The sequence below is a fragment of the Silurus aristotelis genome (assembly GCF_946808225.1).
Source record: "Silurus aristotelis genome assembly, chromosome: 18".
In the NCBI taxonomy this organism is placed as follows: Eukaryota; Metazoa; Chordata; class Actinopteri; order Siluriformes; family Siluridae; genus Silurus; species Silurus aristotelis.
Genome location: NC_139591.1, coordinates 8,582,351 through 8,599,316, shown reverse-complemented (window position 1 = coordinate 8,599,316; position 16,966 = coordinate 8,582,351). Strand labels below are relative to the sequence as shown.

The window sequence follows — 16,966 nt, the reverse complement described above, 5'->3', positions numbered from 1 at the left end:
TCGGTACCAGCACACTTCTTCTCCATTCCTCAGGCATCTTCTCACCTTCCAAAATCCTGTTAAACAACCTGGTCAAAAACTCCACTGCCATCTCTCCTAAACATCTCCACGCTTCTACCGGTATGTAATCTGGTCCAACCGACTTTCCACTCTTCATCCTCTTAATCGCTGCTCTCACTTCCTCCTTACTAATCCTATCTACATCCAGCTTCACCAACTCCACATCGTCCAACCTTCTCTCTCTCTGATTTTCCTCATTCATCAGCTGCTCAAAATACTCCCTCCGCCTTCTCAACACACTCTCCTCACTAGTCAACACATTTTCCTTTCCATCCTTTATTGCTCTAACTTGCAGTACATCCTTCCCAGCTCGGTCCCTCTGCCTGGCCAATCGGTATAAATCCTTTTCTCCTTCCTTAGTGTCCAACCTCTCATACAGCTTCTCATATGCCTTATCCTTGGCTTTCGCCACATCCCTCTTTACCTGCTGCCGCATCTCCTTGTACTCCTGCCTACTTTTCTCATCACTCTGTCTATCCCACTTCTGTTTTGCCAACCTCTTTCTCCTTATGCTCTCCTGCACTTCCTCATTCCACCACCACGTCTCCTTGTCTTGCATTCTATTTGCAGATGTTACACCAAGTACTTTTCTAGCTGCCTCTCTCATCACTCCTGCAGTAGTTGCCCAATCATCCAGCACCTCTTCAACACCACCGAGCCTCTGTCTGACCACTTCCCTAAACCTTACACTACACTCTTCCTCCTTAAGTTTCCACCATCTTATTCTTCTTTCAGTCCTCACTCTCCTCCTCTTCTTCTTCGCCTCTAAAACCATCCTACAGACCACCATCCGATGCTGTCTAGCTACACTGTCCCCTGCCAACACCTTACAGTCTCCAATCTCCTTCAGGTTGCATCTCCTGCATAGCAAATAGTCCACCTGTGTGCACCTTCCTCCACTCTTATACGTCACCCTATGATCCTCCTTCTTCTTAAAATAAGTGTTCACCACTGCCATTTCCATCCTTTTAGCAAAATCTACCACCATTTTCCCTTCCATATTCCTCTCCTTAAAAGCATACTTACCCATCACCTCCTCATCACCTCTGTTCCCTTCACCTACATGCCCATTAAAGTCTGCCCCAATCACCAATCGTTCTTTCCTAGGTACACCATCTACCACTTCATCTAATTCACTCCAGAATTTTTCCTTCTCCTCCATCTCACAGCCAACTTGTGGAGCATGGGCACTGATGACATTTATCATCATCCCTTCAACTTCCACCTTCACGATCATCACCCTATCAGAAACTCTCTTCACCTCCACTACACTCTCACTGTACTCTTCCTTCAGAATCACCCCTACACCATTTCTCTTTCCATCCACACCATGATAAAACAGTTTAAATCCACCTCCAATGTTCCTGGCCTTACTCCCTTTCCACTTGGTCTCCTGAACACACAGCATATCTACCTTTCTTCTGTCCATCATATCAGCTACCTCTCTCCCTTTACTCGTCATAGTACCAACATTTAAAGTACCAACCCGAACCTCCACTCTCCTGCACTGCTCCTTTCCCTGCCGTCTCTGTAGACGTCTTCCACCGGTACCCTGTCGGCTAACGATACCTGTGGCGGTCGTTGTTAACCCGGGCCTCAACCGATCCAGTATGAAATTCTCATTTGTGATCCGCATATTTGATTTGGCACATGTTTTACGCTGGATGCCCTTCCTAATGCAACCCTCCCCATTTACCCGGGCTTGGGACCGGCACTAAGAGTGCACTGGCTTGTGCATCCATAATGGCTGGGTTCTACAAGTCATTAACTGATATTAGCAATTGGCAATTGTTGAAATACTTTAAAAATAAAGATGTAGACTATTTTGTATGATTTGAAAAAAAACAACAATTAGAAAAATTTTTTATGTAAAAACACAATCTACATGTATTTGGTTAATGGCATTGTGCCTGTGTTTTAAATGAATTGTCATAAATACAAAGAGTCAGGTGTCATCAATTTTAGATATTCATCAATGGACTACAAGGTAATGGGCAATAATAATGCCTAATACATTTCAGATATCAAAAACATAAAAAAATAAAACAAACAATGGTTCTTTTAATTTGGTTTTTCTTTTAAGCATAAAGATATTCTCCTTATATGACTTCTTGTTATAGAGATGCAGTCTAATAGTAGACACACACATTTCTCTGTTTGTTGCTAATACATGCACAGTAAAAAAAATATATTTTGTAAAGCATATCTGTATATATATATATATATATATATATATATATATATATATATATATATATATATATATATATATATATATATATATATATATATATATATATATATATATATTTTTTTTTTTTTTTTTTATTATTATTTTTTTTTTTTCATCAGTGGGGAAAAAATGAAAATCATTCTAAAAACTGCCTAAAATTTTTAAATGCCTGCAATCTTTTTACATTTCAGGTTGCTTTATATTTTTAAGCTCAGAGGTAATAGATAATGACTATCTTTATTTAAATCTGTATCTGTAGTTAGAATTAAACCGTATTGTTTGTGGTCTAAACCAGAAGGATTTTCCCTGTTCCTTATTTTCTAGTGAACACTGTGGAAAAAACTGTGAAAAAATATCGAGATAGAAGTTATAGCACTGTCAGCAAGGTGTGTAAATTCTGGCTTCAGTATTTACCCTTTGGGGTTTTTTTTACACTAAAGATATAAATAGAGTATAGTAGCTTAATTTAAACTTCTGTGACCCTGGCCATGCTGCAGATTTTGTGCATTGTATTCATTTGAATTCATTTGAAAAAAAATAGTTTGCCCTCTATTCATGTACATTTAAAACACATCTGTTAATTTCAAGTAAATCAGGTAATAACCTGAAATAAAATGTTTATAAAGTAAGGATTTTACAAGGCACAATTTCCAAAAAGTAAGGCTACCAGATAAAAAAATTGAAACGCACAAGAAAGTTTTACTTGTGTAGAAAAAAGCAATCTGTACACAGAGTCATGGATTTGGGTATCTGTGCAAAGGAAGATGTGAAAAGGTAGATTTTGATGTTTGTTTGTCATAAAAAATTTTTCAAATGTGCTTATGCCCACATGCTTGTGCTTTTGCCACTGATTAGTTGATCGATACCTAGTCCTTACAGGTTTTTAAAATAATAATCATTATTTTAAACAGTCATACTCATTTGTACATGTGTCAAAATAGCTTGATTAAGACGTAAGGGGGTTATGCTAAGATATTCTTCATTTTCTACTTTCCAACCTTCCGTGTCACTACAATGGTTAAAGAGTGAATGCATTATTAAAGAGAATGAATACATATTTTTGTGTTTGGAATGAAGGTGCACTGTGATTTGCTGTTTGATCCTGTTATGAGCTGATCCATCATCTGTCTCTCTTTGTTACATCCTCATGTGTAAATGTGTGCACATTTGTATGCTTGTGTGTATGTCCTGTGGTGCTTAAAACATTCTACAGAAGCTTGTTCGATCCTAATTACAGTCTAGGAGCGGTGCGCCGGGTGACCTGAGTGGATTTTTTTTTTTTCTGCTCATAGTGGATGTGCTCGTTTGAACCCCTGAGGCAGCACTTTCTGGCTGAGTGGTACTGAAGTGAGTTCCATAGTATGGACTAGTGGATAGGGACAGCTGTCTGATCGCTGAACTGCCATGAGCTGGGTGACTTTGTTGGCAGCTTAAAGCCCCAGTGGTGATTGTATTTACATGTGGGATTGTCGCAGCATTTGAGGGGCTCTGATCACAGAATGGCAGAGGTAGCACTTTGGTCAAGAACGATTAGATGTTAAAGACGTTGAAGAGCTGAAGGTCAACCAGTCCCTGAGTGTTGCCTATGGCAGTTGTTCCCTACAATATTAGGCTCTCAAATCTAGACAATTTCTTCAAATCTAATGTAAAGAGCTGTACCATGTGAGTGTGGTTTTGACACCACCCATTATAAATCTGTATATTCAGCAGTTATGGTATCACGCCTTCACAGCAAAAAAATAAAAAAAATGGAGGACATGAATAAAACTCCTTTATTTATGTACATATTTTAGCCTTTTCTATTACCTTACTTTCAAATACTGATTAGAATTTTTATTCACAGTGTTTTGTTTAGTAGGAAATGAATGATAAAGTAAGAGTTCTATGCTGTTAAGACCTGCAAACTGAGCAATTTTCTTTACCCATAGCTGAAGGTTATGGTCAGGAGCCTGGGTAGTTGTGTAAATTTCCCCAGAGAAGGTTCTCTAAGAAACTAGATAGGTCAGCACAGCTCCGATGATGAAACACACACGTTTTAGATGCTTTTGTTAGATGGAGTGTTTTTTTAAAAGAAAATCAATAATGAAGTAATCAGCATCTCAGGATCTAAAATATTCTGATTAGTGTGATATACTACATTTATAGTGAAATAGTAGCACATTACAAATTGATATTTTGTGTTCTAGTTTAACTGTAACTGAATTGCTAGTCCCGTGTAATGAAAACCAAGATAGCAATCCTGCCAAACTAAGGCATTGTTTATGACACCTCTTGTATTTATATACACTGATTTCCTTCCAGCCTGTGATAAATAGTAAATAGAGTCTTTAAATATATGTACAATAGATATATAAAGCCTGTAATGCCATACTAATTTCTGTACCCACTGAATTTGACAAATATTTTTATTTTGAACATAAATAAGCTGCACCTGCCTACATTAAAATTAATGAACTTTACACAGGCTTTAACGAAATACAGTGACTATAACACTGCGTGTATCTAAACAGTAGCCTACCAAGAAAGTCATTGTTCACTGTCTTCCTCCTTCCTTTCACAACAATTTCTCTCATGAGTTTTTCTTTTGGCATCGTCGTGCGTTTAAAAATCACCATCGGTGAAGCTTTTCTCCCGATGCCATGCAGCTCAGAACACGGGTGCGTTTTTACATGCCCGGTTGTTTTCAGCGTGATGAAGGATTTGCATTTCCTGTTGACAGTCCGAGTGAGCGGCAGGTCAAACGTCAGAAGAACATCATCCATATTTATGATGTCGTGCGGCCCGATTCAGTGGGAGCACGATATAATATAAAGAATTTTATTGGTTCACCTAATCCCGTTCGGCAATTTCATTCGTCTAATGTTATGGGGCTCAGTTTTTTGACTTGAAGCTTGTGAAACCGGGAAAAACCCAGGAAAAATCTATAAATAAGCCGCTTCATTGTTTAAGCCGTGGGGTTCAAAGCGTGGGAAAAAAGTAGCCGCTTATAGTCCGGAAAATACGTTAATAGTGCTGTTGCATGTCATGTGATCAGAGTTATGATGTTGTGTGATCTTTCTCAATAGGAATGATCTACACTTCTAGTATTCTAGACTGTGAGAAGCAGGACTCTTACTGGCTAACCGTCTACGCCATAGACCAAGGGGTTGTACCACTCTCTACCTCCATCGAGGTGTATGTCCAGGTGGAGGATGTCAACGATAATGCGCCTTTAACCTCTGAGCCCATCTATCATCCTTATGTCTTGGAGAATTCACCCAAAGATGTTTCAGTTGTGCATGTACAGGCCAAAGACCCTGACAGCACTTCTAAAACCAACAGTCTCACATACCGCATCACTGCTGGAAACCCACAAAACTTCTTCACTATCAATTCCAAGACAGGTGAGAATCAGATACTGATACTGATACTGAGAATACTCAGATTATGGCAGTTTATATTTTGCAGCTGAATACTTTTTGAATGTTTTTTGCTACTATGAGTTGAAAACTATCTTATTTATTCCACAATTCCGTACACTCAAGACTATTATCGTTCTACATTGGTGCAAGCAACTGTCAGTGAAAGCTGTTGCTTTTCTGTTATGCTGTAATTCATCAAAAGTCGCTGTGATGCGTACAAACTTTGGCAAAAGTTAAAACTGTTTTGAAAAATGTAGATATTCAGACACTTTTTAATGTTTTTAATCATCTCTTTTGATTGTATCCATTTTCTGTTCTATAAGCATGTGCATTATAATAAACAAATTATGAATTAGAATTATTAATTGTAAGAAATGACATTTTAGTTTTTTAAATAACACTGTATAATTACTGCTACTTTAAGGGACCAAATTTACTCACAATATGGTTGCCAAAATTATTTAAGTAGCCTAGCAATCTGATAGTATTTATAATCATTATAAATTATAATCTGACCGAAGAATCTGAGAATTAATACACAACGAATAGGATTGACTTTAGCTAAAATGTTATCCTATCCCGCAATGAGTAGTCACACTGTAAGCACCAGAAAATATGTTCTGGTATGACAATGCCACATTGTGCACATCGTCCATAACGACGTGGTTTGCTACGGTTTGAGAGCGAGGACCAACACGTAGCAAACTTCTAGCAACAATCCAGCAACCAGTTGGCATAACATAGAAACTAACTAGCAACAACCAACTGGGTTAGCATATCAACCACTTACCAACACCCAGGCAACCGGCTGTATTATTATGGCAACCACTTTAATTTCAGGTCCTTGCTATCCATTTAAGCTGTGTTATTTACAGTGATGCCATGTCAGATTTGCACAGAGCTCCAGTTTTGTAATTTGGAGCTACATTTGATATTACTGTAGAATCAAAACATTTTTCCATTAAATCTCCATTATCAAATGTGTTTACCTAGTTATATAAACTAGCTTGCTAGGACAAATGGAAAGCAGCAGGGATTGCAAGCTGATATCAACTTTCCTTCCCGTTATAGAAAAAGCATAGTACAAATTTCTCCTTGGAAATGAATAAAGTGCTCTCTATCTGAAGCGATGTCTAAAGCAGTATTTCGTTTACTAATGAAACACCTTGGAATTCACTGTGAGGCTTTCATAAATAGTGAGAGTGGTTGTATAGGAAATAAATAAATAAATATACACGAGGAAAACACAAATTTCTGCAATTTAAGTTTCTGCAATTTAAAGTGGAATCAGCAGTTTGAAACCCAGCCCAGGGAAGGACATATTGTTCAAACAATGTTTTATGAGGTTATTTTTTTTTCTGTTGTTTTTTTTTCCAAGGTAACTTTAGTCATTTTTTACTTCTAGCTATATTGTCTTTGTGCAGCGAAGCCAGAAATTTCATCCAATATATGGCAACTGCAACAAAAAAAATCCCACTGAGTGTAATGTATAATAGATAATGTAGTATTGACACAATTAAAGCAAACAACTTACTCTGTAATTCAGACCTGGAAAGTGTAACTTCACTACTCTACTTCTGCATTTAAACTCAGAGGTTTTACATTGTAAAATAGTTAAATGAGGCCAGTGGCAGCTCAATCGGAGATGGGCAATAACAGGTATTGATCCATGTGCTTGCAAGCTGACTAGTAATTACCTCCTGTGTCAGATCATCCACAAGCTGCTACTCTAACTCACACATACTTGTCCACACACATATGGTAGGCAATGTGTCTTATATCGTGTTCTTGCTTATTCTGCATCTCTGAATAATCAGGAGTGCTCACTTCCCACATCTGCCTGCATATTTCATGAGTCATGAGCGATCAATGTACGCAGCAAAATGAAATTTATGAAATGGTGATTCATTCCCTTGAGAGAGCTTAACAGAGAAGTCCCTTGGGCTGCATATATTCCCTTGCACATCAGGATTGTTCATGTAAAATCATTGTAACAACTAATAAGAATATCTTGTGACATGCTGTGGTGTGCTCTCTCTCTCTCTCTCTCTCTCTCTCTCTCTCTCTCTCTCTCTCTCTCTCTCTCTCTGTGTGTGTGTGTCTGTGTGTGTGTGTGTGTGTGTGTGTGTGTTAATCTAATAAATAAAGGTGATACAACGTACCTTTGGGCCACTTGCACATTAAGTCAAACATCTTTTTTTCTGTAGAAAGAGAAATCCTAGACATACTAGATGCATAGTGTTAAGTTATAAATTGTACCTCCTGTAGAAAAATTTTATGACTATAAAATATTTCATGAAGGCCACTGAGGCAGAGAGCATATTGAATAAAAATGAATAAAGAATAAACAAAAAACTAAATATCTTATGGTCAGAAGTTTTGTATAAATCCTTGTCACATTTTAGTGCAATAGCATGCAGAACGTAAAAAAGGGATCCTTTTACATTTATGCTTATAATTTAGTGTGTGTCAATGTTTACTCAAGCAGTAATTTATGGAGGTATTTTGTATTTGATGCACTTGTTTCACTGGTAGCTATTTATTGCTAGCTTTTAGGCTCATTTTTCTTTAAATAACACTTTGACATTTACATTACCTTGCCTTGTTGGTCAATGTCTTTTCTGTTATTAGAAATTTGCTTCATGGCTTTAATGCCCTTTTTGTGTCACTGACATGTGTGCATGTGTCTGCTGTCAGTTCGCAGCTGTTGTAATTTGTTTAATGTAATCTCTCTGGATCAGGGTGTTAAACATTGGGGAATAGAAGCCATGTTCAGCTGCACTGAACTGTTCCTTGTAGTAACAGTTTCAAAATTATAACATGGACATGAATTATGCCATCTGTTTCTTTATAAACCGCTCAGTCTATCTACAGTATCTACCAGGAATGAGGCTCAAACTTTGACGTGTTCATGTTTATTTAGAATCAGTCTCCATTCAAATGTCATAACCGTCAAGAAAAAGCTCTGATTTTAGTGTCTTTCTAGTCTCAAAATCTCTGGGGGGTAGTTTAATAGCTTTGCCGAGGCCACATGGGGGTTCAGAAAAAAATAGGAAATGCTTACTTCATGCCATCTCTAAAGTCTGAGTTGCACATGCAGCCCAGTGAACTTTAAGGGATGCTGCCCAAAACACAAGTGTGTTTTCAATATGAGGTATTATTATTATTATTACATTTAGAGTAGTTGCATAATACAAGTTAATACAGGTTAATACATGAATACAGGTTCTGACATATTGTAGTGTTTGATACAATGTTTATTCTGAGGGTACAATTATTTGAAATATTTACCTGTGTATTAGGGAATGACCCGATTTTGTTTTACTTAGGTCTCATCACTACGACATCAAGAAAACTAGATAGGGAGCAGCAAGCTGAACACTTTTTGGAGGTATGGATGTGTGTTCATTTATGTATACACTTAGTAAATAAAGTCATTCATGAAATTAGGGCTTTTGCCCATATACCCTGTGAGTAATCAAATAGACACTTCATACTTCATAGAGGATGCTTAAGTAGCATTTTAAAACGTTCTGGGAAGAAAACTTCTACTAACAGATACAATGTACAATCACTGTAGCATTCCTAAATGCACAAATAGTTCAAACAAACATCATAGTAAAGCTTTCATCGATATCCCACTGTGCTTGTAAGAAAGAAATAATACAAATACATCTTTTACCAGCATTTAAAAGTATCTGACTGGTATATAGACAGGTAAAACATCAGGTTACATCCCTTTTAATTCAGAATAAATGTTCTTGCAACTTGGCTCTCTTTGCAATTTCTCTAAAAGAAAGACTTATGCTTTTAGGGACTTTAATGTTCTGTCAAGCTTCCTTTTTATTATGAGATCAAATTTTCTCCATTATCAGAACAATATATTACTTCCTGCTGTAAATATCTGTCCGAAGTTTGCTAAAGCGGCCATAGCAACCATGCAACACTGCTTTTATATAGAGATTTGTAATTAATAAACAAAAGTCCGAACACCTGTAGGAATTGTTAACATCAGCTTTCAAGGCTTATTTTAAGTTATTAACCCATTACTTGTATTATATATATATTTTTTTTAATTAACCTAAACTTTTTTTCCCACCTCTGGCAGTTTAGTTAGATTATAGTTTTACCTCTGGCAGGGAGTCATGAAAAAAAAAGGCTATGTAGGCTATGTAGCTAATCTTACTGCTTAGCCTAATCCAGAATATATTGTTAATAGACAGATTTGTGGCCGAAAATGCACTCATGTATTTCACAACCTAAACAAAGTGGCAACCAGAATGATAATATTTATTAAAAGGTAGCATTACACAGCTGGTGAAAAGGGCACAAAGCCGTTTTTTAAGAACTGTGAAAATTATCAGACAGGTCTGACATCCTGCTTTGGATATAATGCTGTGTATGTCTACATTTTACTTTTGTTCTTTTACAGTAACATTTGGAACATTATTTGTTTTGTGATTCATTTCACGGGCACATCAATCAGCTCAAAGATTTTGATGAATTCATAGGAAAAGGACTTTGTGTGCTATTGATTATTTAAAGTAGGATAGGATGCATACAAGGCAAAATAAGTATCATTACTATGCAGCCTGCCATACCTTGGAAATTAGGTTACAGAGTAGGATTATGTAAAGAGGTAAGCAAAAAAAAAAAAAAGAAGAAGAATTGTACTGCATGTGCATAATTATTCTTTTAGACGACAAACATTCAAAGATAACAATTTGAAATAGTCTAGTGAGCAAGTGCTAATTGATTACCTGGTCAGTGTTGTAAAGTATTGCAGACTTATAAAGTGTATAGCTGCTTGTGAATACTGCTCTCTTTGCAAAGGTTTAGTTTGGAACCCTTCTGCTGTTGTTGTCCAACAAATACACCATAAATGAAATCAAGTAATTTTGTATGATCTTATGCTGATTGTTGTGCCCCAAGCCTTTCGCTGGTTGTTATGTGGTATCTAATATGAGGGCAAAAGGAGAAAATATGAGGTGCATATAAGTCATTATTCATCATTCTTTTATGTCTCATATACATTTTGTATTATGTGTCAACATTTTATAGAACAAAAAAAAAAAGAGAGAGGCGCATGGAAAGTTGTGTATGTATAAACACAACGTATGTAATATTATGTATTTATGAATAATAAACTATCTAAGAATTTAACTTGACAAGATATTAGCAGGGAATTTGAGATTCAAGTCATTCAAGTTATTTTGAAACTCATATACACATTCATTAATAAAAATAAAACAATTGCTTCCTCCACATGTTTTAATGGTTTATCTGCCTTCAGGTTACCATTATGGATGGCAGTAGTGTCTTCAGGCAGTCCACAGTGTGGGTAATAGTGCATGTTCAAGATGAGAATGACAACACACCAGAGTTCCCCAAGAAAGTCTACTGCATAAGTCTCCCAGAGCGGGACCAGAGCAAACGTGGCAATCCTGTTTATAGGGTCATTGCATATGACAAGGATAAAGGCCCTAATGCAGAACTCACATACAGCATAGTGGATGGAAATGAAAATGGGAAATACTTCATTGACACCAAATCTGCAATGGTGTACTCCAGAAAAATGGTTACAGCAGGGGCTCATGACACCCTCACGGTACATGACAATTTTATCATACTAAAACATACTGAAAACATATTTTGTTTTCCCAATTTGTCATCTAATACAGTGGTCCCCAACCCCGGGCCGTGGACTGGCACCGGTTTGTGGGTCAATTGGTACCGGGCCACACAGAAAGAATACAGAACTTAAATCATTTACGTTTTATTTATTATCTGATTCTAAACGATGTTTTATTTTGGAAAATTACTCGATTCTCTCCGCAGAGGTGATGAGGAGGTGATGGGTAGGTATGGTTTTAAGGAGAGGAATGTGGAAGGGCAGATGGTGGTGGATTTTGCTAAAAGGATGGAAATGGCAGTGGTGAACACTTATTTTAAGAAGAAGGAGGATCATAGGGTGACGTATAAGAGTGGAGGAAGGTGCACACAGGTGGACTATGTGCTATGCAGGAGATGCGACCTAAAGGAGATTGGAGACTGTAAGGTGTTGGCAGGGGACAGTGTAGCTAGACAGCATCGGATGGTGGTCTGTAGGATGGTTTTGGAGGCGAAGAAGAAGAGGAGGAGAGTGAGGACTGAAAGAAGAATAAGATGATGGAAACTGAAGGAGGAAGAGTGTAGTGTGAGGTTCAGGGAAGAGGTCAGACAGAGGCTCAGTGGTGTTAAGGAGGTGTTGGATGATTGGGCAACTACTGCAGGAGTGATGAGGGAGGCAGCTAGAAAAGTACTTGGTGTAACATCTGGAAATAGAAAGCAAGACAAGGAGACGTGGTGGTGGAATGAGGAAGTGCAGGAGAGCATAAGGAGAAAGAGGATGGCAAAACAGAAGTGGGATAGACAGAGTGATGAGAAAAGTAGGCAGGAGTACAAGGAGATGCGGCAGCAGGTTAAGAGGGATGTGGCGAAAGCCAAGGAAAAGGCATATGAGGAGCTGTATGAGAGGTTGGACACTAAGGAAGTAGAAAAGGATTTGTACCGATTGGCCAGGCAGAGGGACCGAGCTGGGAAGGATGTACTGCAAGTTAGAGCAGTAAAGGATGGAGAGGGAAATGTGTTGACTAGTGAGGAGAGTGTGTTTAGAAGGTGGAGGGAGTATTTTGAGCAGCTGATGAATGAGGAAAATCAGAGAGGGATAAGGTTGGATGATGTGGAGTTGGTGAAGCAGGAAGTGGATAGGATTAGTAAGGAGAAAGTGAGAGCAGCAATTAAGAGGATGAAGAGTGGAAAGTCGGTTGGACCAGATGACATACCGGTAGAAGCGTGGAGATGTTTAGGAGAGATGGCAGTGGAGTTTTTGACCAGATTGTTTAACAGGATTTTGGAAGGTGAGAAGATGCCTGAGGAATAGAGAAAAAGTGTGCTGGTACCGAAGGAGATGTGCAGTCTTGCAGTAACTACTGGACAATTAAGTTGATCAGTCACACCATGAAGTTATGGGAAAGAGTAGTGGAAGCCAGGCTGAGAGAAGAGGTGACCATCTGTGAGCAACAGTATGGTTTCATGCCGAGGAAGAGCACCACAGATGCCTTATTTGCTTTAAGAATGTTGATGGAGAAGTATAGAGAAGGACAGAAGGAATTGCATTGTGTATTTGTGGATTTAGAGAAGGCGTACGACAGGGTGCCAAGAGAGGAGTTGTGGTATTGTATGAGGAAGTCAGGTGTGTCAGAGAAGTATGTGAGGGTGGAGCAGGACATGTATGAGGACAGTGTGACGGCAGTGAAGTGTGCAGTAGGAACGACAGACTGGTTCAGGATGAAGGTTGGACTGCATCAAGGATCGGACAGAGGACAGGAGTCTCCCTGGACTATGATGTTTGCGGATGATATTGTGATTTGTTGTGAGAGTAGGGAGCAGGTTGAGAAGAGCCTGGAGAGGTGGAGATATGCGCTGGAGAGAAGGGGAATGAAACTCAGTAGAAGTAAGACAGAATACATGTGTGTGAATGAGAGGGAGGGCAGTGGAGTTGTGTGGTTGCAGGGAGAAGAGCTGGAGAAGGAGGAGGAATTCAGGTACCTGGGGTCAACAGTGCAAAGTAATGGTGAGTGTGTTAGAGAAGTGAAGAAAAGAGTGCAGGCAGGGTGGAGTGGGTGGAGAAGAGTGACAGGAGTGATGTGTGATAGTAGGGTATCTGCAAAAATTATAGGGAAAGTTTATAGGACTGTGGTGAGACCTGCGATGTTTTATGGATTAGAGACAGTGGCATTGAGTAAAAGACAGGAGGTGGAGCTGGAGGTAGCAGAGCTGAAGATGTTGAGGTTTTCGATGGAAGTGACGAGGATGGATAAGATTAGAAATGAGTTCATTAGAGGGACAGCGCATGTAGGATGTTTTGGTGACAAGGTGAGGGAGGCGAGATTGAGATGGTTTGGACATGTGCAGAGGAGGGACATGAATTATATTGGTAGAAGAATGCTGAGGATGGGGCCACCAGGTAGGAGGAAAAGAGGAAGGCCAAGGAGGAGGTTTATGGATGTGGTGAGGGAAGACATGCAGGTAGTTGGTGTAAAAGAGGCAGATGTAGAGGACAGGGTGGTATGGAGACAGATGATCCGCTGTGGCGACCCCTAATGGGAGCAGCCGAAAGAAGAAGAAGAAGACTCGTTTCTCTCCGCCACATCTGTCTATGACTCACTCTTGATGCATGTTAAGATGCCTCGGTCAAATGTCTTACCTCCATCCGCTACCTTCTTAAAGGGATGGTTTCAGCCCTTAACACATAATACATTACTACATTATCACTAAATTGAAACCCCCAAGCTAGCAAAATGAACAAAAAACAACACAGTGGATTCACCTTTATTAATATATTTAGAAAATACCAGTTTTTATGCCGGTCGTATCATTTTATTTTGTTGTATTTATCCGCCACACCTTAAAGGCCGGTCCGTGAAAATTATGTCTGACATTAATCCGGTTTCTGGTGCAAAAAAAGGTTGGGGACCACTGGTCTAATATATCGTCTTGTTTTATTTTCTCTTACTAATGTCATTTGCTGCCTATTATACACCTACCATTCTTCATACACTGCAGATAAAAGCCATGGACAATGGGATGCCACAGAAATGGTCAACTGTACAGCTACGTGTTGAGTGGATCCGAAAACTTTCACCTGCCCCACAGGCCTTGCAGTTCATGATGTCCAACTATGACTTTACTATTGCAGAAAACGCTAAAGTTTTTGAAAAAGTGGGCACCATCTTTGTACGGCAAACAGAAACACCCCTCTGGTTTGATATAATTGGTGAGCTATAGAATGGAAAAAGCTGGATCTGGTTTAGTTTCAGCAGGGTTTACTGCAAACCTTTAATATTTTACAATATTGTTTTTTATTCATAAATTTTAAGAGAAAGTATTTTAGCTTTGCTAAAGTTGTTATTATATTCTGTTCTTTTGCATCTCCTTGTCTTTTATGCAGTGGTTGGCCGTGCAGTTGGTACCTGGGCCTTCAGTGGGGACTTACCCGACTTAATCCAACTCTTAATACCCCCACTATTAAGTCGCAATTATAGAAACCATCAATACTATACAAAAACACAATATAACAACGCGTGGCATTACAGATTGAAAGGTTTTTCACATATGGAGGGTGAATGCCATTTTACTAAAGCAAGAAACCCAGAAACTCCAAACCTCTACACTACAACCCCAACTGTGCAACATACATCATCTGGAGCAGTTCAGAATCAATATTTGTCTAATAACATGACAAAAACATAAAAAATGTAAATAAAATACAACCTATTAACCAGAGATGCATACTTATAATTTGCAACGCTCTTCAGAGGCTGTAAGCCAGTGGTACCGCTCATAATCACTGGTCTGGAATTGGCAAAAAAACGCTTTCCCGGGCTGAGACTAGCTAGCTAGCTTCAGAGTTGGCCGACCTCTCCTCATGATGTCTAGCTTTTCTGGATTTTTAAGAATGTCTGAGACCAAATCAATTTCTCTTTCTCCATCAGCCATTGTGAGCAAAAAAGTCAAACTAGGATGTATTAAAGTGTGCAGATCGTTACAGACATTTTTTGCTAGTCGAACTTGGCTGTAAAAGTTTCCCTCTGACCAACCAATCAGAGGACGGAAAAATGCTGATGCTATTCTGAGCCATCTAGCTGCCCTGTGAGGCAAATTTTAAATTTGATTGGTTAAAGAAACAGACCCATTGCTAATATAGTCTAAGGTACATCGGCCAGCACTACTGATTCTGAATGCCCTAAACAGATTGGATTGACCTGGCAGCACATAGAGGCCAAAATCTGTTTGGACAAAAGAATTTAACATCCACATTCATGTACTGAAAGCAGTGCAGCCAAGAGAAATGCTACAGAATTAGGAGAATAGACTTTTAGGAATAAATGAATACAATTTCATGGAACAAATATTAGGATTTAGGTTGTAAATGTACGTAGGTCAGTGCTTCTTATAGTGTTTAGGCCAGCAGAGAAGGCCTTGATGGCCCAGACGGCCCACCACTGCTTTTATGTCATTTCACTTTTACTTTAACTCTATTTTGCTCTTACAATGCTTACTCTTGCTATCTTTATGGCTTCATCTTGAAAAGCTGGACAATCACAGGAGATGTTTGACATTCCCCAAATAAATCATGCTAGAAACTGCACAACCAGCACAGGTGAGAGAAAATCCTTTCTTATTTCACTTGCATTTTGAATTTTCTTATTTTGGTTCAGCCATATCACTTTTTAATATTTGCTTTAAGACCTCAGTTTGCTTGAGGGCACAAGCACAAACTGTGTTACAGTAAACAGTAAATACTCAACACCTGCCAGAATCCATTTCCTCTGATCTCTGTTAAGTAGGATGGAAATTGAGTGAAATTGGATAAGACATGTGCAATGAATACTAAAAAATACCCTGATGCTTTAGAGTGGCCTGGAATTAATGATTTGTATAAGTGGGGCAAGGAAAAGCTAAACCTATTGCAGCTGTTTGTGGTAAATTGAGATATGAAACCATAGCTGATAAGAAAGATGCAAGCATACAGTGGCTGGTGCTATGAAGTCCACAAAACTTTGATGATGAGCTTTGCAGCATGGAAATTGCATTTCCCAGAGATGTGGGAAAAATACTAAATAAGTGTGTTGATATTACATTATAGCTGCCTCGACTATAAAGTCACATAATAGCAGAAATATTGTGTCTTGCTAAGCTGCTTTACACTTATTTTCTATTCATTTATTTATTAGAAAAAATAAACTATAATGGAGCATTTGATACCCAGAGGAGAATGGGGACTATAGTTTTGGTGAAGCCTCTGGATGCAGAAAATCAGTCACATTACAACTTGACTGTCCAGGTGACTGATGGGACAAGTACAGCAACAACACAGGTTAGATATAGTCAAGAATCTGTTTCTATATTATAATATAGTGTTTCTATTTTCATTAGATTGGTACAATATGGAATAAAGTATACTGACAGCCACACAGGAGCAAAAAAGTATAGAATTTTTTTGGATACCATAGCATAAATTTTCCTATTCTGAAATTAATGGGCCCAAACATCTTCCAGTATGGCAAGTGGTCTTGCACACAAACTAAAGGTCCAATTAAGACATAGTTTGTTAAGGTTAATATGAAAGCGATCAAGGGCGTCTTATATTATCTTAGATCTTACATTTTGCCTGACGTTACTAATGCTCTTGTGGCTTGATGAGCACAAACCACCCCATAACCTTCCA

At 38.5% G+C, this 16,966-nt stretch overlaps 1 protein-coding gene across 1 annotated transcript in view; it reads left to right on the top strand.

Annotated features, from left to right (window-relative positions):
• Positions 1–16,966, top strand: part of fat3b (FAT atypical cadherin 3b) — a 54,995-nt gene that overhangs the window by 7,128 nt on the left and 30,901 nt on the right. The window contains exons 3-8 of the mRNA XM_083568957.1: positions 5,359–5,676; positions 9,024–9,085; positions 10,988–11,302; positions 14,302–14,512; positions 15,830–15,898; positions 16,473–16,615. Of these exons, the coding sequence (XP_083425083.1) occupies positions 5,359–5,676; positions 9,024–9,085; positions 10,988–11,302; positions 14,302–14,512; positions 15,830–15,898; positions 16,473–16,615 (1,118 nt within the window). The remainder of the gene's footprint in view (positions 1–5,358; positions 5,677–9,023; positions 9,086–10,987; positions 11,303–14,301; positions 14,513–15,829; positions 15,899–16,472; positions 16,616–16,966) is intronic.